Source organism: Heterocephalus glaber, unplaced genomic scaffold, assembly GCF_053883595.1.
Source record: "Heterocephalus glaber isolate CG9 unplaced genomic scaffold, H.glaber_assembly_v1.0 deba00000937, whole genome shotgun sequence".
Lineage (NCBI taxonomy): Eukaryota > Metazoa > Chordata > Mammalia > Rodentia > Bathyergidae > Heterocephalus > Heterocephalus glaber.
This window is the reverse complement of record NW_028258173.1, coordinates 625,400-650,224: the sequence shown is the minus strand read 5'-3', so window position 1 is coordinate 650,224 and position 24,825 is coordinate 625,400. Positions and strand designations below refer to the sequence as shown.

General features: G+C 53.5%; 2 protein-coding genes across 5 annotated transcripts; one reads left to right on the top strand and one right to left on the bottom strand.

Annotated features, from left to right (window-relative positions):
• The first annotated feature begins 9 nt into the window (after positions 1-9).
• Positions 10-16,901, top strand: Hexd (hexosaminidase D). Of its 2 annotated transcripts, none has more exons than XM_004861035.4 (13): positions 10-148; positions 1,223-1,359; positions 6,941-7,050; positions 8,587-8,674; positions 10,514-10,678; positions 11,632-11,815; positions 12,279-12,350; positions 12,766-12,961; positions 13,291-13,373; positions 14,517-14,595; positions 14,694-14,768; positions 15,488-15,577; positions 16,150-16,901. In XM_004861035.4, exons 2-13 carry the CDS (start codon positions 1,276-1,278, stop codon positions 16,358-16,360), a joined length of 1,437 nt encoding a protein of 478 aa, XP_004861092.1. In that variant the 5' UTR covers positions 10-148; positions 1,223-1,275; the 3' UTR covers positions 16,361-16,901. The 2 variants fall into 2 exon arrangements, with proteins under 2 accessions (XP_004861092.1, XP_004861091.1); XM_004861034.4 differs by having other exon boundaries at positions 14,667-14,768.
• An 86-nt stretch (positions 16,902-16,987) lies between these two features.
• On the bottom strand, positions 16,988-21,789 carry Cybc1 (cytochrome b-245 chaperone 1). Of its 3 annotated transcripts, none has more exons than XM_021241291.2 (7): positions 21,605-21,789; positions 20,869-20,973; positions 20,099-20,140; positions 19,601-19,674; positions 19,013-19,109; positions 18,614-18,758; positions 16,988-18,320 (listed from the first exon to the last, which is right to left on the bottom strand). In XM_021241291.2, the coding sequence occupies exons 2-7, from the start codon at positions 20,951-20,953 to the stop codon at positions 18,200-18,202; spliced, it is 564 nt and encodes a 187-aa protein (XP_021096950.1). In that variant the 5' UTR covers positions 20,954-20,973; positions 21,605-21,789; the 3' UTR covers positions 16,988-18,199. The 3 variants fall into 3 exon arrangements, with proteins under 3 accessions (XP_021096950.1, XP_004861098.1, XP_087064380.1); XM_004861041.4 differs by having other exon boundaries at positions 20,869-20,969; positions 21,605-21,742; XM_087208254.1 differs by lacking the exon at positions 21,605-21,789 and having other exon boundaries at positions 20,869-21,588.
• Positions 21,790-24,825: the final 3,036 nt, after the last annotated feature.

The following is a 24,825-nucleotide window of genomic DNA, read 5'->3' as shown; positions in this document are numbered from 1 at the left end:
GCTCCGCGGGAGCGACGCGCTCGGCGCTCGGTGCGGCCAGGCGCGAGCAATCGGCCGCCGAACAGCGGGAGGGGCGGAGCCTGCTTCTCCAGTGGCGCCGCGCACCTGGGCGCTGGGCGCACCTGAGGCGGCTGCGGGTTGCTGTGCGGTGAGTCGGGCGGCTGGGCCGGACCGAGCCGGACCGCAGTCTTTAGGTCCACAGCGCGCGCTGGGGCGGCCGGGAGTGCTCGTGGGTCTGGGGCTCTGAGGCCAGGACTTCAGGGCCCTCGCCAGACCCAGCAGGTGGAGTTACCCAGGGCAGGGCTAACATGCTGAGTTCTCCCCTCACCCAGCCAATCCTTTGTGCTTTTTACTAGATAGGAAAAAAATGAACTCTGCTGTTTCCCCCGGCGGGTTTATTGTCATCCAGATGCTTTTATTTTAATATAAACTACAGTCAGCTCTGATAAATTTGGGGCTTGTTCCCTTTCCAAGTTATCATTCCCTTATTTTTAATCCGAGCAGGTTTTCTCTGATCTGGAGTAAAGCTTGCAGTTTTTTCCTCCCTACAACCAAACCGATCTGTGACCTAGAAATGTGGATTAATTTTAATGTCCAAAATTAAATTGAGAATAAATTTCCTATGAAAACATTGGTCGTGGAGTTGGATAAAAATATTTGGAGACACCTTCCTGACTGTATTTTCCAATGTAGTGTATTTGAGAACCTTTGGCTGGGGATGCTGCTCAGTGCAAGAGCACTAGCATGTGTAAAGCCCAGCGTACAACCCCAGCACACACACACACACACGCACTCACACTGTTTTCCAATTGTGTTGCTGAAGATCATAACCATCTCATAAGAAAACTGGTGCTGTTCTATATTAGGGGCAAGTGGACAAATAGCAAAAGTTTCTGTATTTGAATATGGAGATAGACTTCTCCATTTTCTTGTTAGAATTATGAGTTTCTGCTAAGTTAATAAAGCAAAACTAGCTGATATCAGAAGTGAAACAGAAAGTGTTAAGGATGGGATGGAGGAAGAAGCCACCATTTGTTTGTTTGTTTGTTGAGACAGGGTCTCACTATGTATTCCAGGCTGACCTTGAGCTTATTATGTAGCCCAGACTAGCCTCGCACTCATGATGATCCTCCTGCCTCAGCCTCCTGAGTGCTGGGATTACAGGTGTATGCCCCCATGCCCATCCCACCACACTTATATATAACTCTGGTTTCTCTACTAGGAAGAAGTCCCTGAACAGAGAACTTGTTATAGGAGTTCACAGAAAATACTGAAATGTCAGGCTCCACAGCATTTAAGATGAGACTAGTTCATTTGGACTTTAAAGGAGCTCCACCAAAGGTTTCATACCTTTCAGAGGTAAGAACTTACTTTTGCCTCAAGAGAATCACCTTTTGCCTTGGGTTTGGTCTTTAACATTGCCAGCAGTAATCTGTGGAACTGGGCACTTGTAACACAACCATAGGGCCCAAGGTTGGGGCAGGTGTGGGAACAGGTGTTTCATTTTTCCCACATCCCCTCACAAAACCAGACAGAACAGCCAGGGTGGCACAAGGAACAAAAGAAAGGACAAAACCACAACTTCTTTGTCGTGGGTTGAATTGTGTCCCCACGCACACATACCAAAAAAAATAAATTCAGGGGCCGGGGATTTAGCTCAGTGGTTCTGCCACCTGGTTCGAAAGCGCAAGGTCCCAAGTTTGATCCTCAGTACCAAAAAAAACAAAAACAAAAAAAAAGATAAATTCAATCTCAACCCCCGATACCTTACAATGTGACCTTATTTGGAAAAGTTTTTATAGGTGTATACAAGGTGAGATGAGGTTGTACTGGATTGCAGTGATCCTAAATAAGAAGAGGGGAATTTAGATACAGAGTTGTATAAAGATGCCAAGAAGATCTGCTGGGAGGATACCGGTGATGACAGAAGCAGACTGGAGTGATGTAGCCACAAGCTAAGGAACCCCAACAGTTGCTGCAACCTCCAGAGGCTGGGAGGGACAAGGCAGGATCCTCACTTGGAGCCTGCAGAGGGAGCATGCCTCATCAACACCTGGATTTGGGACTTCTGGCCTTTAGAACTATGAGAGAAATTTCATGGTCTTTTAAGCCACCCAGTTTGTGGTCAACAAAACTAGGAATCAGCTATCCCCGTGAATTCAAAAAACTGAAATAGGTGGCTCCATTGCCCATGTGGGGTTAGCAACCTGGCCCAAGGTAGGCACAAGAAAAAGGAAAATTCCAATGATGTTAAGACCAAAGGCCTCAGAAGATAGTCCCCAAATAAATGTCTTCGATAGCAAGAACCTAAGGGAAGGGCCGGGTATTTAGCTTCAGTGGTTCCACTGCCTGCCTGGCAAGCATAAGGTCCTGAGTTTGATTCCCGGTACCAAAGAAAAAGGAAAGAACCTGAGGGAAGGTTTTACTCGCACTAGTTTGAGTACAAAGACTCGGGGCGGGGCGGGGGAGGTCCTGCTCTGCAAGGCCACAGGGCTCTCAGAAACAGGTAACAACTTCCTTCCAGAAGAACAGAGCCTCACAGTAAGGACAAAGTTTGGGAAAAGAATCCACATTAAACTAAGCAGGTGACCAAGGGTGAAGGAGAGAGAGAGCTCAGATACCAGGGAGAGGGGTCCAGAGGATGCAGAGACCAACAAGCACTGCAGAAACTATGACCCGGCGCCTGTAGAGAAGGTGCCTGGGGGTGGTCCATCTCTACCCTGAATGTAAAAACCTGTTCTTAAAAATGAACCAGTAGCAAGTGCCTGTGATCCCATCACTGAGAGGGTGGGGCAGGAGGACCACAAGACGTCATTCAGGTCAAACCCGACCAGACCCTGGGTTCATCCCTCAGTGCTGCCCCATGGCATGGTGCACAGGGAGCACAGGGCCACAGAGAGATGAGAACACCATGATAGCCAAAGGAGATGAAAGGGGCTAGAAGTGATAGAAGCTAGGAAAGACTGGCATAAGTCGGAAACCAAAGTCCGGAGATGTGATGATCAGACAGAAAGCAGACGTGAAAGGGTTGCCTGTGGAGCTCATGAAAACATGATGAAGAAAAAATTCAGATAGGAAAACTAAGCTGGAAGACGCACAAAGGTGACGAGACACCCTGGAGAGTGCAGTGTTTGGGAGTAAATGACCAAAAAAAGAAAGTTCCAACATGAAGACAAAGCACTGTGCCCGTGCCTGCCTGGCAAGCACAGGGTCCTGAGTTCAGTTCCCAGTACTGGAAAACAAGCCCTGTGACAAGTTGATAGGTGCAGGGACAGGCACAGAACTTATGTGTAACTGGGGTCCTTGGTTCTGTTACCTTGCTGCATGACAAGTCACCCTAAACGTGAGCCTTAGGACCACAGCCGGCCACCCCACATTTCTGCAGGTTGGCTGGGTGGTTCTGCGGGTCTGAGCCAGGCTACCTCGTGTGGCCACAGTCCCGGGACAGCTAGACACCCTAATGGCCCCAGATGGCCTCACTCAGGTGTCTGGCCATTTGTGTTGACTGGCAGCATCTTGACCTCCTCTGCGTGTGTTCCCCAGGCGGCCAGGCTTCTGGAGAACAAGGCCCTGCTGCCTCTCACTGTTGGGAAAGTAGATCCCAAGGCCAGCACTCCCTCTCGATGGGAGGGCTGAGTAATTCTGTTGCCACGTTTTCCATATTCTCCTGAAGAAGACAACCAAAGCAGTAGTTCAAAATTAATGGTAAGAAACTACAACTCAAAAATACCTTCCTAAATGGCCAGGGATGTAGCTCAGTGGCACCATGCCTGCCTTGCAAGCACAAAGTCCGGAGTTTGATCCCTGGTACTGCAGAAAAACAAAAACAAACAAAAATACCTTCCTAAAACAAAAGAATACTTGAATCTACACATTGAAAAAGGATACTGTAAGGCTGGAATGTAGCTCAGCAGGGCAGCGCCTACCTGGCAAGTGCAAGGCCCTGAGTTTGACTCCTGGCACCAGAAAAAAAAAAAAGAAAGAAAGAAAAGCATACTGTGTACCTGGACCTTTTTTTTTTTTTTTTTTTTTTTTTTGAGACAGGGTCTCACTTTGCAGTTTAGACTGGCCCCAAACTCACTATGTAGCCCAAGCTGTCCTTGAATTGGCAGTGATCCTCCTGCCTCAGCCTCCCAAGTGCTGGAATTACAGGTGTGCACCACTACACCCGGCTTGGAAAATTTATCTCTAATGATGTGTGTGAAGATATCGTTTAGTAAATTTGTCAGACTTTAGGGAAATTACATGAGAAAAGTAATCTTGTGTGCATTCAGAAAAAGTTCCAAGTCATATAAAATGGAGAGAAAATCAAATGGGCATCAAGCATTTAAATAGCAACATTTTGTGACTGCAGATAAGAGTAACAGAATTTAAGGTATATGAGAAAATAGAATATGAATCAGATATTGTTGCTAACCAAATCAGCCTTTGAGGGTAAAAGTCACAGACCAGCTGATACAGACATCCAGGAACTGAGTAGGTTACTGAGGATCAAGCTTTCAGGTCACCAAGGTATGATAAGAAGCTATGGCATCCAGACCCAAGTCACCAAATACTAGCTAAAAGGAAAGTCTTCCTTCAAGAATTCTAGGTAGAGGGGCCGGGGATTTAGCTCAGTGGCACTGTTTCTGCCTCACAATCGCAAGGTCCTGAGTTTTAATCCCGGTACTGGAAATAAATAAATAAATAAATAAATAAAATAAAATAAAATAATTCCAGCCAATGGATGCAGAAGGAATGGTCTTCGAAAATCAGCGCCTTACACAGTGAAATGCTTGCCGGGTGATAATTCACAGCCTTTGGGACTAATCATACCCTTGCAGCTAAATACTGGCAAGGGGGAAAACAGGAAATAGAAATCCTAAGGACAGATCCATAATTTTTAAAACCATACAGAATAAATGACTTGGTTTCTTTTTTTTTTTTTTGGTACCAGGGATCGAACTTGGGTCCTTCCACTTGCAAGGCAGGCAGTGGAACCACTGAGCTAAATCCCCAGCCCAATGACTTGGTTTCTTTAACAAATAAATTTCAAATTAAAAAAAGAAAGACGCAGGGGACTGTCTTGTTTTTTTGTTTTTGTGGTACCGGGGATCAAACTCAGGACCTTGCACTTTCAAGGCAGATGCGGTGCCACTGAGCTAAATTCCCGGCTAGAGAGGACTGTTTTTAAAAACACCAAACCCTGAAAAAACACACAACAGAAAACAATGCATGGCGGGGATTTAGCTCAGTGGTTTCACTGCCTGCTGCGCAAGTGCAAGGACCCAACTTTAATCCCTGGTACCAAAAAAAAAAAAAAAGACTACAGAATGCACGGATCTGATTCAAACAAGCCAAAGAGATGAAAACATTTTTGAAACAGGAAAATATTTAACATGAATGATAAGGAATTATTAAGCCATATGTTGTGGTGCACACCTGTAACCCCAGTGACCCGTGAGGCTGAGGCAGGGGAATCACAAGTTCAAGACCAGCCTGGGAAGCTTAGTGAGATCCTGTCTCAAAAAAAATACAAGGAGCTGAGGATGTAGATCAGCGTAAGTTCTTGGGTTCAATCCATAGTACCTCAAAATAAAAAAAACTATTATCATTCATCTGGTTAGGATAATGCCTTGCAATTTTTTTAAAGTATCAGGTAGTGATATAAATTATAGGTGAAAAGATGTCTGGAATTTGTTTTTATATACTCCCACCAAAAAAAAAAAGGAAATTACCTGAAATAAAATTGGCAACATGTTGGCAGTGATGGCATCTGAGGCTCATTCTGTAATTTCTCTATGTTTGTACAGTTTTATAAAGAAAACCTCTGCCCCAGTCCAGTGTGCAGATGCCAGGAAGGCTCATGTGTCTGTGAACTCTAGGCCTCCTGGGTCTCAGCCTCTCAGACACCTGCTGCCCAGTACAGAGCTGCCCGGTGGGGTCCAGGGCCTCAGTCGGGGATATGGGGAGCTAAAGAGGAAACCAGAGGCAAAAGCACCAAGAAAGGTGGAAAATGCCACAAGTGTTTTTTGTCCAAATCTGGATGATTGGATTGGATTACTTTTTGCCATGATCAGCTTTTTATTTTTTTGAGACAGGGTCTGGCTATGTAGCCCAGGCTGGTCTTGAACTCTTGGTGCTCCTCATGGCTCAGCCTCCTGAGTGCTGGGATTACAGGTGCATGCCACCTCACCCAGCAAGTTGGCCTCTTTTTGATTCACAGTCACTTACTGATTACGCATTTTATGAATTATCTATAGCTAATTGTTAGTCCCACACTGACTTCCTCCTTCTGTTCAGCATATTTCAGAGCTTCCTGTAGTCTGGGAAAAGAAAACTGTGACAGTAAGACCCACACACAGTGTCAGGGGTCAAACGTGCCACACCCTTATTTGGAGATTGCTGGCTGTTTTAAGTACCTGTATGGTGCCCTTGAGTAGTGCCAACCTTAGGCTGTTTTCTATCCCTGGCCTTAGAGCCAGACTAGAAAAAATTTGAGTCATTCTGAATAGTGGATATGGACAGGTCCCAAAACCCTGGAAGATGGGAATTTCTTACCCCTTGACATCGAGACAGAGAAGTGGTAGCAGAAGCAAGGAGGGGCCTGATTACTGAGGCTGCTTCCCGCTCTTCCATCCCGGTGCTGACCCTAGGCCTGCAGTGCCCGGTGGTGCCACCTGCCCTCCTTCCCAGGTCCTGGGTCCTGTGCATCACACGCTAGAGCTCCTGGTTCTATGGGCAGCTCCTCTGGGCAGTGTTTCCCCTTCTGTCACTGGCCACAGCTCCTCTCCTGGCAGAGTGTAGGGTACACATTCGAGATTCAGCGTTTCCAGGAGGAGCAGGAATACCAGCTGCCATCCAGCTCAGAGGCTGGAGAGGAAAAGTCCCCATGTGGCACACATGCTGCTTTGTGTTCAAATGGTGACACCTTCCTAACACCCTCCCTGTCTCCCCCCAGATCTTTCCTCTGTTCCGCGCTCTGGGTGCGAATGGCCTCCTCATTGAATATGAAGACATGTTTCCCTACGAGGGCCACCTGAGCCTGCTGAGGGCCTCGAACGCATACAGGTACCACCACACGTGGTGCGGGTGTCACCCAGAAGTGGGCAGAGCAAGCTGAGAGGAGCCCAGGGCTCCGGGTGGGAAGGTGCAGTTAAGAGATGTAGTGGGAGGGTGAGCAGTCTGACTGTGGTGAGTGTGTTCCTTTACTGTCTTCCAAAATGCATAGCTTCAATTATAAAAATTGACTGTGAGGGCCTGAGGATTTAGCTCAGTGGTTTTGCTGCCTGCTGCACAAGGACCCTAGTTCAATCCCTGGTACAAAAAAAAATTGACTGTAAGCCAGGCGTGGTGGCACACACCTATAGTCCCAGTATTCCAGGAGACTAAGGCAGGAGGATCACAAGTTCCAGCCCAACCTGGGCAATTTAGTGAGATCTTATCTCAGAAAATAAAAGTTCTAAGGATGTAGCTCAGTGCAAAAGCCCAGTACCACGTAAATAATAAATAAGTAAATAGATCATAATAGTAGAACAGATTCCCTGGAGAGAATTTGGAAACATTTAGAAAAGGAAAGAAGCATCCACCGACCCTACCTGGAAGGGTGCAGTTTGCAGTTCAGCCTCCCCATCTTGCTCGCAGTAGGAGTCTGCAGCGAGCTCACCCAGATGGTGCTAAGCCCCTGGAAGTGCAGACTGGGGGAGGGGATCCATAGGGGCCAGAGAAGGCAGCTGCGGCTTCGCGGACAGGACAGCTCCCGCATGCCACCCGCAGATGCCCAAAGGAAAAATCCCAAGGCCAGGAGCCAGCAGATCCCCAGAGGAGAAACCCAGGTGGCCAGTAGGCACATGAGAGAACAGCGGAGCCCTCACTGAAACAGCTGTGCAGTGCTGTTCGGCCCCTGGGCAGTGAAGCTTCTGCCAAAATTCAGCTGCTCTGACTGAGGGTGGTGGAGTGTGGGTCAGCCTGGCCCTGGGCTCCGAGTTTTCCAGCCTGCCCGGCCCCTCAGCACGGTGGGCAGGCCGAGCAGCAGGTCCAGCAGAGTGAGCCCTATAAGCGGGGAGCTTACAGTGCTGCCTCCACTGTGTGCTCTCCTGTAATTTTTCTAACAGTGAACATACTGTGTCTTTCAAAGTGAAAAGAGTTCATTTGAAGCTTGAAATGGGAATAGAGTGAAAACAACTTTCTATGAATAGTAAATTTATAAAGCTGAAAGATGGTTCACACACACAGCTCTTACCTAGAAATAGTTTTGCTCCTTAGATAAGTTCATAAATGGTGACACATGTGGGGCCCTCCCAGGACTGAGCAGCGTGGCACCGCTGTGCATCGGTGCTGAGGGCCATGCTCAGGGCAAGGGCTGTGAGAAAGCAGCTGAGAGGGGACCTTGCCCCCGCCCGCCCACCAGCCCCTGCTCTGCAGCTTGCACCCTGTGTAAGCCAGGTCTGTGTAAAGCGCACATCCGAGAGCTGCCTTCCCTGCAGCGTGGAGTCTTCAGAGCTCTGCAGAGCAGTGGCTTGTCCTTGTCCAGGAGGCCTCAGGCCTGGCGAGCAAGCAGCACACTGAGCACCGGCACACACCTCTGTGTGGTCTTTGTCTCCCCAGCCCCTCCGAAGTCACAGAAATCCTGCGTCTGGCCAAGCTCAGTGAGCTGGAGGTCGTTCCCTTGGTGCAGACGTTTGGACACATGGAGGTGAGGGGCATGGGCATGGGGCCAGGGCCAGGCTTGTTCCCAGGCATCCAGCTGGGCACTGCACCAAGAGGCTGCTGCTCTTGGAAGTGCTGCTCCCACTCCCCCCGAGCAGCCAAAGAGCACACACTCCAGGTCCAGCAGCCTCTTCAGGGAAGGAAGAGAAGTCTTCCGTTTGCTTTCTTTTTTTTTCCCCAGTACTGGTGATTGAACTCTGGACCTTGCGCCTGTGAGGCAGGTGCGGTGCCACAGCCAAATCCCCGGCCCTTCCATTTTCTGTTTGAAAGCAATTCAAGAGTATTTTTCATGACTGGGGAGGCTGAGGCAGGGAGGTCCTGTCTTAGTCACTCTCTCATTGCCCGCAACCCCCAGCAATACACAATATAATAATACACAATACCCAACGCCCACGATTTAAAGGAGGAGAGGTTTGTTTTGGGCCACATTTGCAGTCCATGGTCAGTTGGTTCAGGGCAGGAATGGCCTGGGAGAGAGCCATAGCAAAGGAAAGCTGTTCAAGTCACAGCAGCCAGGAAGCAGGGATAGGGAAGGGAGGATCTGGGAAGGGAGCTTGACCCTTCCAGGCTGCACCCCCAGTGACTCCCCTCTTCTAGGCAGGACGGGCTCCTAACAGCAGGTCAGCTGTGTCTCCATAATCCAGGCATCTTCCAAACCCCCACCTGTGAGTGCATGCCTCTCTTGGGGGACATCTAGATATAAACCATAACGTTGCATGTTCAGGCCCAGCTCAAGGTCAGCCTGGACTACATAGCATGTCCCTCCCTGTCTCAAGAAAAAAATATTGTTCATATCTGCACCAAAGAATTGGGAAACAAACCCAGTGTTGTTTGATGGCTCTTAGGTTACACATATTCCCCTGCCAAATACTGTACTCCCTCAGGTTTACCAGCAGTCCTTCCACTTCTGATTTGGTTTACACACCCAGGAGAAGGATGCTTTTACTTAGAGCCTCAGAGTCTACCGTGTCTGCCCTCGAGTTCTTAACGTGCCTTTGGAAACCCTCCCAAAATTCAGTCAACCCAGATTTTCTAGTGGGTTCGCCCTGCTACGCCATCCTGCGTTCTGATCCTGACGCACTCTCTCTGGCTTCCAGCACCAGCATCCTTCGTGTCACCAAATCAGTGACAGGTCTAGGTCCCCTAACCCGACTCCACACCCTGTGTCGTCACTGAACCCTTTCCCAGGCTCACAGCCCCCTGGTTTCAGGCTTCTAGCTGCACTCGTCAGTGCCCATCAAAGCCTCCTCTAGATGGCATTAGGGGACTGGGAAGAGTGTCCCCCATCAAGTCCATCCCCTCTGGCAGTGAAGCTGCTGGTTTTCGCAGCTGGGGGACCCTGAGCAGGAGAGCAGGGAGCAGCCCTTGCCAAGAATGTTCCTGAGGCTGCTCACAGGTAACCATTTTTCAACTGATGTCCACCTGTGCTGACTTCCAGATCCCTGAAGTGGCTGTTTGTTTTCATTTTCGTTTTTTTGGTATCTGTTTTGGGAAGGAGTTGCCATCCTCTTCATGCTGAGGTGGCCAGAAGAGTGCTCACCCCAAATCCTGAAAGTGAATCAAACCTCCTGTCTTTTCAATTTGTCACTCAGTTAGAATGGGTGGGTGGGCTGGAGAGATTGGCAGGAAGCAGGTGTGGATGTCGCTGCCTGCTGCACTGTAGACTTCCTGGGCGTCGGGAACTGGACCATCCCATGGCCTTGCAGACAACAAACTCACATAGGTGGCAGGAGCCAGGAGCCCTTACTAAGCCTCCCGGGGCAGTGGGGCTCTGGCACCAGTTGCCTCCCTTTGGAGCTCCCCAACCCCACCTGTCTCCCTGCAGTTCGTGCTGAAGCACTCGGTGTTCTCACATCTCCGGGAAGTGGCTCTCTTTCCCAACACCCTGAACCCTCACGAGGCAGAGTCCCTGGCACTGGTGAGCGCCATGATCGACCAGGTCCTAGGGCTGCATGAAGGCGCCCGCTGGCTCCACATCGGGTGTGATGAGGTAGGTGCCTTCGTCCCAAAGTCCACACCAGCCCCTCTTCCTCAAGGTCACCTTCTCCCATGGTGAAGTCCAAGTGCCAGAGAATAAAGAGCCTGGCCAAGGAGACGGCCCCCATCCCATCCAGCTCCTGGGGAGAACCATGGCCTGGTGTGGGGAAGGGCCGCAGAGCCTGAGCAGGGGACCTGTGTCAGACAAGGCCAACACCTGCCAGGGCTTCCCGCACAGGGTCAGCCAGCCTATCATGCACACACCAAGCCCTCAGGATTTTGTTCCAGAGAAATGCAGATTGGGTGGTGCTGGGGTTGATGAGGGGGTGCATTACTTTTAGACCCTAAAGTGCTCCCTTGGAAAGGTGGTCCCTGGGGTGCCAAGCAGTGTCCCCAGCGCACCCACCAACCTCCCTGCCTCTGCCTCACTGCTTGGCTCCAGGTGTGTGGGCAGGACCGAGGGATGTGGAGCCTGGCCTCTCAGGGCTGTGGCCCACTAGAGCCTGAGCTAGGCCTGTGTCTGCCACAGTCAGCCCAGCCCAAGGTTTTCTTTTTGAAAAGAAATTCTGTGTGTGTGCTTGAGATGTACACTTTGGCAGCTCTTCACACATTTGGGGTGCTGCCTGACCCTCATCACTGCCCCCTGCAGGCCCTCCTCTACCTGCGGAAGACCCTGCCCCCGCGCCTCCCCAGCCCCTTCTCTCTCTGTCTGCACTTGCCTGGTCTGGACATTTCACTCCAATGGAATCACAATACGTGGCCTTCTGTTTCCGACTTCTTCACTCAGTGAATGTTTGTGGGGCAAGGTTCATCCGTGTCGTAGCGTGTGTTAGGGTGTCCCCTGGTTGGGGGGTGCAAGTCGGGTCATGAGCCCCTGCTTGGCCTCCTCTCCGCACTCAGCCACCCCGAAACTCAGGACGCAGTGTAGGGGCTGACACCAGGCAAGCTGTCCGCCTCTTCCTGCAGGTCTACTACCTGGGTGAAGGGGAGGCCTCTAAACGATGGCTGCGGCAGGAGCAAAACAGCCAGGCCAAGCTGTGTCTGTCCCACATCTGGGCGGTGGCCAGCCACGTGCTGAGCCTGCACCCCAGCACAACGCCCCTGGTGTGGGATGACATGCTGCGGGACATTCCCCAGGACCAGCTCGCAGGTGGGCCTCACAGGCCAGCGGTGGTGTGCCTGAGACCTCCACCCTCGGGGTTCTGGCACGGGGCTTTCCACTGGACCAGTTCTCCCTGTGTGCGTGGGAAACCCAGGTTTCTGTCACTTCCTTAGGGGGCCCTGGGTCTTGTAGGCACGGCGGGAGTGTCTGTGCTCAGCAGCCTCTCCCCTGTGTTCTTTGTGGCTGCCCTGACCGATTAGGGGAGTGTCCGGGGCCCTGGGGAGCACAGGCAGATGTGCTGGCTCCGGGAGCCCAGTCACTTCCAAAGTGGGCAGCTTTGAACAGCATCCTCTGTGGCTGCGCCGTGTAGTGCAGTACCCAGCCTGTGTCTGAAACTCACGTGGCCTGACAAGATGGTCCGAGTTCCACTGTCATGCCGAAAGTGTGTCGGAGGGGCTGGGGGTGTGGCCTGGATGCTGGGTTTGCATTCACGTTCTTGCCCTGTCCCCAGCATCCGGGGTGCCGCAGCTGGTGGAGCCCGTGCTCTGGGACTACAGTGCCGACCTGGATGTCCACGGCAAGGGTCAGTGCCAGGCTGCCCAGGATGCGCCGCTCAAGGCCCCCTTGCCTGGCTGGGCTGTTCCCCACCCCTGGGCCCTGTGACCTAGGCACCCAGCCTGGGGGTGCGGGTACCTTGTCAGCTCAGCCGAGCAGCATGTGGTAAGGGCAGGCACAGCTGCTGCCCCACTCTGCCCTGCTCCACCACAGACCCCACTCGGGACGGGTACAGGACACTCCGGCAGGATGCTTTTGCTCTTCCCGGTTCTCCAGGACATTTTCCTAATAAGCCAGTGAATTGGGGGCCGCTCGTGAGAAGCTGAACTCTCCTCCAGTAGATGTCAGCCAGGCCCAAGACGAGCATGAGCTGGGCACGTGTGTCCCAGGCCCTCACGCAAGCTGTCTCCACAGAGCCACTCACCTGCCTGCTTTCCACCCAGTCCTCCTGATGGAAAAGTACCGGGAGAGCGGCTTTCCGCGGCTGTGGGCAGCCAGCGCCTTCAAGGGGGCCACGGGGGCCAGCCAGGCCCTGCCTCCTGTCCAGCACCACCTCAGGAACCATGCACAGTGGCTACAGGTGGTGGGCAGTGGGCCGGCGGACACACTGCAGGGCATCATCCTGACCGGCTGGCAGAGGTGAGTGTGCAGGAGGCCGGTCCTGGGGCCGGGAAGCAGCTCCTCAGCCTGCCCACAACCTGTCCAGTGTGGGCCTCAGGGTGTCCCGAGTAGGGCCCAAGTTCTGTGGAGGGGCACTGCCTGAGTGCTCCACACCAAGACTGGCTATGTCTCACATGGGGCACAGCAGGACACAAAGGCGGACGTGTGTCTTCCACAGTCTGCCTCCCTGGGAAAGTAGGACATGGCGATGTCCTGGATCCCAGGACAGGACAGTCTGGATTACGGCGCCTCAGTTGGGCTGGGTTGGCTGAGGGTAGCAGAGTTGAGCCACCCCTCTCTGGGCACAGGTATGACCACTTCTCCGTGCTCTGTGAGCTGCTGCCTGTGGGCATCCCGTCCCTGGCTGCCTGTCTGCAGTTGCTGCTCTGTGGTACGTCAGTCCCCCGACCATGGCCCGCCTTGGGGTTGGACCTTGGTCCTTGTCACAGCGAGGTCAGCTGCATTGAGGAGAACACTGACACAGCCTGGCCTGGCCCAGCCACTCACCCACCATTGGCCCAGGCCTGGCCACACCCAACGTCTCCAAGCTTAGGCCCAAGGCCAGCTGAGAGTTAGAAGTCAGACTCATTGAACCTGCATTGAAATTCGTGCTTCATGGGGTATGGAAGAAAAGTCTACCTTTGCTGTATAAATGTCCTGAGAGCCTGGAGGCAGCTCGTGCAGAACCAGGGACCGGTCCCTGGAGGGGCCCCTTAGCCCCCCACTTCTAAATTGGGTCCCCTAAGGGAGCAGGTGGACCAGCGAGGCAGAGCAGATGGGCGGGGGATGCTCAGAGTGGGGCGGTCGCTGGGCCTTGGTGAAGTACACTTCGTACTGTAGGAATCTGCAGATGTGAGTCTGGGCAGGCAGAGGGGTTCGGGTCAGAGCATGGCAGCGCCTGCAGACGAGGTTTAGCAAGGGCGGCACCGTGCACAGGGAGCCAGGGAAGACGATGCAGAGGAGGAGTCTTAGCTTTTCTCAGCTGTTCACTCCTAACTGTTAAGAATATACAGAAAGGTGAGGAGGCAACAGCACATACACCCCTCACGCTGAGCAGGGAGCTGCAGCTGGCCTGTACTGGCTTCCTTGTGTCCAGCTTTGAAGGGAGCTAGTGGTTGCAGCTGCCCACCACGGGACACCCTGCCCTCCTGTCACAGCCTCGGTGCTGACGTGGAGGAATCCACGCCGGCCCCTGCAGCTCCGGCCTGTTCTAGGAGCCCTGGAACATCCCACTGTTGAGTGAGCTGCAGGTACAGATGCCACGTGAGACCGGCTGTCTGCAAAGGGGCCCAGGACTCGTCCAGGTGCTGGCCCTGGCAGCAACACCATTTGTATTTCTGTTTTCTGATCTTTGCAGCTGTGAGTAGCGGCAGGGCTTACCCTGAGGTCATCCGGGGATCACATGTACAGGGCTGGGCCTGGCTGAGGTGCCCGTGCCACTCTGCCAAGGTCCTGGAGGCCTGACAGCGTGGCCTGCAGGAGCAAGGCCTTCTCTCCCTGCCCTCCGTCAGCTTCTGTCTGCGGTTGGTTTCAGGAGGATTTGCTGAGGACGCGAAAGGGAGAGTAGAGAACCTCCTCGGAGTTTCAAGCCCAGAAGCAGGGGACACTGTGAGGTAACCACACCCCGCCCCTCCAGCCCCTCCCCTCCTCTGGGGATCCCATTCTGAGCCCGGCTCTCTGGCAGTGAGGGAGTCGGCTCTTTCCCTGGCAGCGACATTCATGCTCTCGTCACCCAAGTCAGCCTCCACCTGTGCAGCTCCGTGGATGCACTGCTGGAGAGGAACAGGTGAGCGGCCCCCACACCCCGCTGGTCTCCTTCCTCACAGAGGCTTTCTAGGGAGAAGCAGTTCTTTGTCTTTTGGATTTTGTTTAACAGTGTCTTGCTGTAAAGCCCAGGCTGGCCTCCAACTTGCAATCCTCCTGCCTCAGTTTCCTGAGTGAGAAGCACAGCTTCTTAAAATTTCTACTAAGCCAAGCATGGTGGTGCCACACACGTAATCCCAGCAGTCAGGAACCTAAAGCAGGAGAATCATGAGTTTGAGGCCATTCTGGTGACACAGTGAGTTCAAGGACAGCCAGGACTACATAGCCAGGACTACATATCTCAAAAAAAAAAAAGGCTGGGCGCTGTGGCACACACCTGGTAATCCCAGCACTCCAGCCTCCAGCAAGGGAGGCTAAAGCAGGAGATTACGAGTTTGAGCCCCTTCTGGGCAACTTAGCAAGGTCCTGTTTCAAAATAAAAATAGAGCCAGGGATTTAGCTCAGTGGTTTTGCTGCCTGCTGCGCAAGCGCAAGGACCCAAGTTCGATCCCCATATCAAAAATATATAAATAAATAAAATAAAAATAGGGCTGGGGATGTAGTTTATTGCAAAGGCCCTATGTTCAATCTCTAGTACCAAAAAAAACTTAACTAGATTTAAGTTTTCCCAGGCTGTCACCACAAAGCACCCATGCTGTTAGCTGCTGTTAGCCTGTGTGCTCACCTGTCTGCCTGCCTCAGGTATGTGACTGGCTGGTTCAGCCCCTACCACCGCAGGCGGAAGCTCATCCACCCGGTCATGCTGCAGCACATCCAGCCCGAGGCACTCAGGTGAGCATCACCCCACCCGGCCACAGGCCTGCCCGGCAGCTGTCACCTCTCGCAGTCACTGCCTGCTGGGATCAGGGTTCAGCCAAGACACTTTCTGGGTTTGCATCCTGAGGCCTTTGATGGATCTGATGTGTTCCGATACTACCCTTAACATTACTGAGCAGCTTGGTGGTTCCTAGCCTAAAAGAACACCACCCACATGCTTGGCAGGCCTAGGGTCCACCCTGGCCCTGCTGCACCCAAGGGCCCCCGGCCAAGAGCCCTTGTGTCCTTCAGGCTGGAGTCCAGGGCTGCCTTCCCCTCCTCTCCTGGTTCAAGGCTGCGAGCTGAGCCTAACAGTGCCCCCCATGCCAGCAAGATGCTGCCCATGGCATACAGTTCACATGCTGCCAAGAAAGCTGCCAGCCAAATGTAAAATGCATCCTGGTCAGATGCTGCAGCCTGCCAGTTCACCCACCTTCTTGTCCCAGTGGGTAAACTGAAGCATTGATCAGTGCTGGCCTGTGGGGCTGAGGACAGCAGTGTCACAGGTTCCTCTGCAGCACAGCAGTTCACAGCCCTATTGCCCTCAGCCTCCTGGGCAGGTGGGGCATGCTGGTCCAGCAGCTGGAGGCGGCTCTGCAGCGCATCTTCTTCCCCGACGCTGTGGAGGAATGGCTGGAGGAGAACGTGCACCCCAGCATGCAGCGGCTACAGGGCCTGCTGCAGGACCTCGGGGAGGCCGCACCCCTGCCCCTGCCCCTGCCCTCAAGCCCTGGCAAGGACACAGGTCAGGACCCCTGAGGGGCTCCTTCCACAGCTGGGGGGCACAGGCTGAAGCGAGCTGCACACAGGCTGCATCCGACATGCTCGTCCTGCTCCACTGGGACAGTGTGGTGCAGGCAAATCTGAGCACAGCAGGCAACACTAAAGGAAAAGGCGCGTGGGACTGTTTACCATGTGCATGTGGAACTTTATTAATTCATCTGAAATAAAAACAGCACAGGCTTCAAGTCCCACTAATGAAACCTTGAGTTAGGTTCTTTGCTGGCTCTGTGGTTTGCAGTTGGCCTCTCTCCCCCACCCAGAACGAGCCCAGCCTGATGGCGGCTCTGCAGGGAGAGCCAAGATTCCACCCTGTAACCAGGGGCTGGGCTTTCGGGCACCTGCTCCTCCCTCCTCTGAAGCATCCTTAGTGTGCAGTGTGCACAGAGGCTGGATGTGGTGGCACACACCTGTAATCCTAGTTACCCAGGAGGCTGAAGCAGGAAGGTCACAAGTTCAAGGCCAGGCTGGGGAACTTAGCAAGACCTTGTCTCAAAATAAAACTGAAAAAATGCTTGGGGACATGACTCACTGGTAAAACATGCTTGCCTAGCATTTATAAGACGCTTGGTGTAATCCCCAATATCAAGAAAGTGAGCCCACAGGTTGACGAGCCAAACACCAATTGCTGTATTTCACACTTTTTTTAGGAAAGAAAAACATCCCAGATACAGCCATTGAAGCCAACGTTGGCTGTGCATTTAAAGTACCATGTTTCCCAACTCAGGGCTGAGCGTTCTGTCTAGCCCAGGGTGCAGTGGCTTCAGAGCAGCCTCAGACCTGCGTCCAGGTGACGCTGTGGCTTCCCAGTTCTACCTGGCTGCCTACGAGCACAGCTTAGTGGGTGCTGACCAGGGGCCAGGAGTCCACAGCTCTCGGGCCCAGGGCCAGGCAGGGCACTCAGTGCGGCTGGCTCCCAGCTCCGTGACCAATAGCTGCAGCCAGGAGCTGAGTCTACTGCACTTTCCAGGCCTCACAGCTGGAGCAGGGTCTCTGCAGAAGAGCTCCTGGTCTTCAGATGCCACAAGATGCTAGAAGAGGTGACCTCTCTTCTGCCCCGGCTGGGGTGGGAGGTGGCCTTTCTGTGGCCAGCAGGCATGCTGCAGTGTGCTGGGCTAAGACAAGTGTCTGGGAAGGCGGTTGGTATGTTCATTTCCCTGGTGTCAGCAAGGGAGCAAGGTCCTTTGCGTGGGCAGCCTAGGTGGCACAGCCCACAGTGCCCAGGCATCTTGCCCAGGGTCAGGTCTACCCTCAGGGAAACCCCTGCCCACTGAGGACATCCAACCAGCAAGGGCAGCACAGGCCGACGAGTCTTCTAAGCACGACATCCTGACTCGGTATCCAGAGGAGCCTGGCCCTCCCCGTGGGAACACAAGCATCATATTAAGAATAGAACTCAGTGCCAGGAGCACAGGCTGGCAAAGCCTCTGGCTGTGGGAAGGCCAGGCCCTGGCTGCATGCTGAACAAAGCCTGGGCATCCTTTTGTCTCAGAGCCCATGGGACGAGGCAGGCCATGCTATCCATCACCCCCTCATCCCACTGCCCCGGCCAGGGCCACTGTCCGAGTCTGGGGGAGGCGATGTTTTCTGCGCCCAATGGATGAAGTATGTGCCCCCTGGGCCACAAAGCACAGCTCTGGGCAGAATGGAGGCAGGAGTGTGAATGGGCAGAGGCAGGAGTTCACCCTCGCTGCCCAGGAGATACAGGTACCCAAGACCTGCCCAGAGCCTCTCGACTGGCTGCTCAGCTGGGGCGCTGTTGGAAGCCAGGGCCGGGAGGCCGTGTGGATGGCGTCTGCCCACAGCTACTTGGGGCTGTCAGCTCTGGCTGCCAGGAACGTCAGCCTCGCTGTCGCTGCTCTGAGACCGCTCTGAGGGGCTCTCCAGGCAGTGCAGCTCCAGGAAGCTGGTGATGAGCTTCGCGATGGCCTCCACGTCACTGGGCCAAGAGGAAGGGCGGGTCACCTGGCACAGCCCAGGCCCCCCAGCAGCCAGCTGACCCCTCCCTCATCCCTGACCCCCCAGCTGCAGCCTCAGGGCTTCCAGACTGGGGCCAGCATCTCCTGTCCTGGTGTCCTTCCCCCAGCCCCAGTGTCTGGCACTGCCTCTGTGGGCAGCACGGCAGAGCTGCCTCCATGCACATCCTTCCCACAGGTCCATTTCCCCAGTGCCCCAGATGAGGGGCAGTCAGTAGTGCGAGTCAGCCCTCCCTGCCCAGTAGGGCCCCCTTACCTGCGGTGCCCCATGACTGCGCTCTGGGTGAGGGGATGGGAGAAGCCTGTTGCGAACCGCAGCACCACCATATAGCCCTTGCCGAAGTACCGGACCTTCTCCTCCTCCACATTCACATCCCGGATGTCATTCAGCAGGACCACCACTGCGGGGGCGTGCAGGTCGGGCCTCAACCCCCTGCCACCCATCTCTCCTGCCCACTCGGGGGCCTGCCTGCCTGGGCCCATGACCCTACCCCCACTCACCTCCCCAACAGGCTGAGCCTCTGAAGAAACCTGCCTGCACCCCACACTGCAGGCCAGGGCGAATCTGGGGGACCCCACCACTAAGGGTGGGGCCTGGGACCGAAGCCGTGTCCCGCTTCCCCCTGCTGCAGGGCGTTCCTACTTCACGTCTCACCTTCGTCATGGCCTGCTTTAAGAAGGGTCAGCAGCTTCCTGTAGAGGCTGAATGTTTTCAAAATGACCTTCCCAGTGCTCTTGTTGAAGACGGCTTCCTGGAAACCAACATGCACTGACCACACACAGACTCATACCAGAGTGGATGCCCAAGGGGTCCTCCCAGTCAGAACACAACCCACCAAACCCAGGGTCTGCCATCTGAACCCAGGACTCCTGCCAGGCTTCAGGGCAAGACAGAGTGGTGGGCAGAGCAAGTGGCTTCTCTGCATCAGGACGGGATGGCAGTAGGCCCACAAGAAAGCAGTGGTTGGAAGTCAGGAGCACAGGCCAGGGAGCTTCAAGGACTCCCAAGGGCGATGCAGGCAGGGAGAAGGGGCTGGTGGCAGGAGGGTGCAGACCCACACCCTCTATGCCTCAGCAACCCCTGGAGTAGAAAACTTTGGTGAGAACAGTCATCAGGAACTTCTGGGAGATTCCTGGGCCCAGGGATGGCCACAGGCAATGCCCTGGAGCCAACTAAGTGGACACCGCTAAGCTAAGACAAACACTCCAGAACAGGGACAGGGCTCAGGCTGCACTGCCTTACCTCCCAGTCCTCCAGATTCTGCACAGCCACGAACAGGCAGCCTGTGACATAGAAGAGCTTCCAGCCCAGACTATCTGCAGGAGACAGGATGCTGGCCCATGAGTGAGGAGGCAAAGGCAACAGGCCAGAGGAGCCTGCACGGCCTCTCCCCAGACACTAGGCACAGGGGCCAGGAGCAGCAGGCAGGGGCCAGACTGACTCTGCCCCCGGTAATCCCACTGGGAGGCAGTGGTTGAGGTGCCTGCTGATATCAGCAAGCTTGCAACAGTGGAAACCTGTGAGCCTGGCTCCTCCCTGCAGCAGGATCCTAGGCAACCACTAGAGCCACTTTCAGAGAATATTTTATGACATAGAAAACTGCTTGAGATCTAGTAGTGCAGGCTGGTGGGCAGCACATCACAAGGTGGGCACTGGCCACCCCAGACGCCATGCCACAACCACTCAGAAATGAGCTCTTCCAAACAGGTGAGGAAATTGAGGAGAGACAGTGTCCTTTACCTCCGCTGTAGTAGGCAGCAGCCAGCCCAGTCGACAGGATTCCTGTGGGGAGACAGGAAGCGCCTTGTTACCGAGCCCCCAGGAGTCCCACCTGCCCACTGCAGGAAAGCTGTGTTCTGGGGCACATTGGGCAGAGACCCTACGTGCAGTCCAGGGAAAACAGCCAGGGCATTTGTACACACTGCAGTATACACAACTGGAGCTTCCCAGAAACCCACCAAGCCAGAGGCAGGTATCACCCCCATAGCACACAGTGAGGAATGAAGACTGTACACCGGGATTCCACACAACACACAGCAGTCTTCGGGAGGCCACGTGTGTCACAGGAGAGTGCCTCAAGCGGCCGCTGCAGGCAGAGCCAGCACCTCCCGAGGCACCCAGGCCAATCAAGGCACCTGCAGCTGTCCCCAAGGCCACAAGACCCTCCCAGGACACAGAGAGGCCAGGAGGTGACAGACTCAAGAAGGGTTAGCTAACCCTGACCCAGAGAAGAGGAAAGTGGGAACCAACCATCACTCACCACACAGACCAGAGTGTCAAAGCAAGTTTTACACCCTATAGTGACCTCAGGGGGAAGAGGAGGAACAAAAATCACACAGCACAAAGTGTTAAGGAAACAGCCATTATCTGTAAGCCCTCATAGGTAGGAGAAAATCTAACAATACAAAAAGGGGGGCGGGTATTTTAGGGTAGAACAAAAGAAAAAAGGGTTCATTTTGTTTTCATCATTTTAAGACTTTCCTTTTTGGAGAACATTCGGAAAGTCTTACCAACCAGCAGGGACCACGACCGGATGCCTGGAGCCCTCTTCAGATGGAGGTAGGAGCTGGTTCGGGTCTCCACCTGCATGTACATCCTGGAAGAGTCTGGACTGGCTGCGGACAGGGGTGGGGGATCAGCCACAAAGCTGGAGCCCTGGGGCCTCATCTGGCCCAGGCCCCGGGGAGGAGTGACTCCTCTCTGGTGGGGCAAGTCATGCTTCCTTCCTGAGGAGCTCCCCCTGCTCAGTTATTCGGGCCGCCCTGGGGCCACATCGCCCGCCCAGACTCTGGTTGGCCTCATCCTCCCTCCCCTGCCTGCGCGTCCTACCTGGAAACCTTAGTCTTGCCAAAGCCATCGGCCCCCAGCAACCCTCAAGCTCCTGGCACGGGGACCCACCGGAACCCTTTTCCCCTGTGGTGGCCTCCGTAAAAAAGGGAACTGAAAGAGCCATGATGGCTGAGCCCGCTGTAGGGTCAGAGATCAGCTCTCTCTCTGCTCTCCCAGCCACAGACGCTGTAGACGACCCCGAGCCCAAACCGGTGACTGGGCGGCCAAAGGGCGGGGAGCTGCCATGCCGCCGGCTGACTCCCGGAGACCGCCCACGAAGGGCGCCAAGGACGCCTAACACTAAGTGGCGATTCAAAACCTCAGGAATGAGCCCTAGAGCCACGACTGTGTTCCTCCGCCCGTCGCTGACAGCTCCACGAACGCCCCGGCCCCGCACACAGCACTACACACACGCACCCGTGCACACACACTCGCTGGCCGGGTGTGCTCAGCCCTCTGCGGCCCAGCGTCCCGGGACGACAAGCCCGGAGACCGCCACCTGCGCGGACGGGCGGGAGCGGGCGCGGGCGCGGGGCTGGACGTTTCCCCGGATGTCCGCACCTGCGCCGCCGCCAAGGGAGCGGGTCTGCGAGGGGGCGGGGCGGGGGCGCCGCCGGGCGGGCTTCCGGGTTTGGCGATGAGCCGCACTGACTTCTGGGGTAGGGGGCGTGGCGGCGCGTACACCCGGAAGTGGGCGGGGCCACACCGATTTAGGGTTAGAAGCGGGCACTGTGGACTCCGGCCTGGCGGCTCGTAGCGCCGGTCTACCCGGAGGCGTTGCGCGAGGAGTCCTCCCGCGTGGTGCAGCGGAAGCAGCGCGCCGGGCTGCAGGGCGGTGCCTCTGTGAGCCGGAAAAGTTAGGGTAGACCCGGAAAAGTTAGGGTAGACCCGGAAGAGCTGCCGCGAAGAGCGTGGTCAGTGCTCCGGTTGTTGCTCCAGCAGCGCCCGCCGCAGAGGCCTTGGAGCCCTAAGAAAGAGTCTGTGCAATGCTGGTTGCTGGAGCTGTCATTTCTGGGGTTTTTTCGATCTCTTAGTGTGTATTTCATAATTTAACTGGATATTAGCAAGACAGTGCATAATGTTACCCTTTTTAAAATATACGTATGCGGGGCCGGGGATTTAGCTCAGTGGTTTCGCCGCCTGCTGCGCAAGCGCAAGGACCCGAGTTCAATCCCCGGTACCAAAAAAAAAATATATATATATATATATATATATGTATGTATGCGTATGCTGGGCGTGCTTGTGCATGCTTGTAATCCTAGCTACTCAGGAGGCCGAGGCCTGGGAAATCCCAGGCAGGCTAGGCAATTTAGCAAGACACTGTCTTAAAATTTAAAAAGAAACAAGTGTAAAGGGCTGGCGATATGTAGCTCTGTAATAGAGTGCTTGCCTCGCACCGGTTCCATCAGTACCATAAAAATATGTACAATCACACACGTTTGTGTGTATACACATATATATACCAGCACGCATAGCTACAAGTTTTACCTGTATAAGCGCATTATGAGGAAATTCAGAGGGCTGGAGGTGCACCTGCCTGGCAGGCACAAGGCTGTGTTCCATCTCAGACACTAAAGGACAACTTGGATGTGACCTTACTACTTTGTCAGCCTCTTTGAGATCTCCGTACCTGTAGCTCTCAAACCTGAGCATGGGTCAGGTCACCCCGAGGGTGTGTTAATACAGACTGGGGCCCTGCTCCCGGTCTTTCTCAAGCAGTGGGTCGGTGGGGCTTGAGAATCCAGGTGGTAGTTGTTGGTCCTCCTGGTCTGGGAGTCACACCTTTTTTTTTGAGACCGAGTCTCATTGTGTGGCCCAGGCTACCCTCAAACTCTCAGCAGTCCTCCTGCCTCTGCCTCCCCAGTGCTGGGATTATGGCCTGCACCACCACACCCAGCTTTGGGAGTCACCTTTAGAACCAGGGTTCTGAAACTGTAACTAAGGGATCCACTAAATAAATTCTCTAGCTTCATTTGCTTTTAGTAGATTTTAGAAATCAACCAACAGGGCTTGAAGGGGGAATGGGATAAAATAAAATGTATTTTAAAAAGAAATCAACTAACAGGCTCCATAGCTGAGCAATGTATTAGTCTCCAGCTAGCCTTGCTGTAGATGATACCTCGGACTGAAGCCACATAAGGGGTTAGAGCTCTTCTGGGAAAGAAATTCACCTTCTATCCCTTCGGAAAACATCCTTTTGTTCTCCCTCCTTCTGGGTCTTAATGATTAGTTCCTGAGAAAGAAATTAGTGACAAGAGTCAAGACTTTCTAATCAGCAAATTTCCTTTTTTGTAGAGGATACACTACTCCTTTCTTTCCTAGTTAATAGTACAAGGAGCTGGTTATGGTGGTGCACACCTGTAATCCCAGCACTCAGGAGGCTGGGACAGGAGGATCACTGCAAGTTTGAGGCCAGCCTGAACTACATAGCAAGGCTCTCTCAAAACAAACAAAAAAAGATGTGACTTAGCATTTTCTAGCATATAGGAGGTGCCCAACAAGCAATTTAACAACCATGACCACAGATGTAGACCTTCTTATATGTAAAATACATGGAGAGTTGGAGGTTTTATCCCAGGATCTTTGTCAGCATCTCAAGCAACTTGATTTAGGTAGAAGGCAAAGCAGAGGGATGTGTCTTAGGAAGGGCAGGCTAAGAGCTAATGACAATCCCCAAATATACAATAGAATTTAATTTTCACACAACAAAGGCAGTTGTTCCTGATTGGCCAGTGACTTTCCTCCACGTGGTGATTCAGGGACCCAGGCTCTGTTCCTCTTGGGGCTCCTCTTTCCCTCAGGTCTCACTGTCACCTAAGTGTTGCCAGCAGAAGAGGAATGAGAGTATGGAAGAGGCACACTTGCTTCTGGCCTTGGGTCAGAAAGAGCGCACTCTTTTGGGCTCATATGCTACTGGTGGGAACTTGTCACATGACAACCCTAGTGGCAGGGGCTGCTGGGAAATGTAGTCTCTGAACCTCACAGACACCTGTACTAAAAGGATGAGGAATTTTGGCAGACAGCTAACCATCTCTGCCACAGGATGAAATCAAAACATTTAAGTCAGGGGCCCAGCAACTGCCCAGCAAGTGCAAGGCCCTGGGTTCAATTCCCAGTACCAAAAACGAAGAGTGAAAAAAAAAATTAAGTCAGAGAACCAAAAGGGAACAATTCATTCTGAGTCTTATAGGACTATTTTAAAGTAATCTGGGTCTTCAGTTAGGAAGTCCTGCCTAAATAATTTGCTAGAAAAGATTTTGCTTTTGCCAAGTATTAGAAAATCCAGCAATTTCAGAACTGGGCAGAAATACAGGAAAAGGCTAGGTGCATCGTGGTGCACACCTGTAATCCCAATACTCAGGAAGCTAATGGAGGAGAATCACCATAAGTTGGAAGCCAGCCTTCGCTACATAGTGAGTTCAAGGCCAGGCTGAACTAACTAGCAAGACCCTGTCTCAACAAAACAGAACATGTATATGAGCCAGGGATTTAGTTCAGTGGTTCCACCGCCTTCCTCGCAAGCGCAAGGACCCGAGTTCGATCCACGGTACCAAAAACAAACAAACAAACATGTATATGAAAGTTAGCAGAGAAGCAAGCAATTAAGAAACCTGTATGGTTAGGCCTAAGAACCTGGG

Coding starts and splice junctions, on each gene's coding strand:
- Cybc1 (XM_087208254.1), bottom strand. CDS start 21,025: ATGAGGCCCCAGGGCTCCAGCTTTGTGGCTGATCCCCCACCCCTGTCC. Junction 19,675..20,098: donor TGCTGCCTACTACAGCGGAG/GTAAAGGACACT, acceptor TGTCTCCTGCAG/ATAGTCTGGGCTGGAAGCTC. Junction 19,110..19,600: donor AGAATCTGGAGGACTGGGAG/GTAAGGCAGTGC, acceptor GTTGGTTTCCAG/GAAGCCGTCTTCAACAAGAG.
- Hexd (XM_004861034.4), top strand. CDS start 1,276: ATGTCAGGCTCCACAGCATTTAAGATGAGACTAGTTCATTTGGACTTT. Junction 8,675..10,513: donor AGACGTTTGGACACATGGAG/GTGAGGGGCATG, acceptor GTCTCCCTGCAG/TTCGTGCTGAAGCACTCGGT. Junction 12,351..12,765: donor CCTGGATGTCCACGGCAAGG/GTCAGTGCCAGG, acceptor CTTTCCACCCAG/TCCTCCTGATGGAAAAGTAC.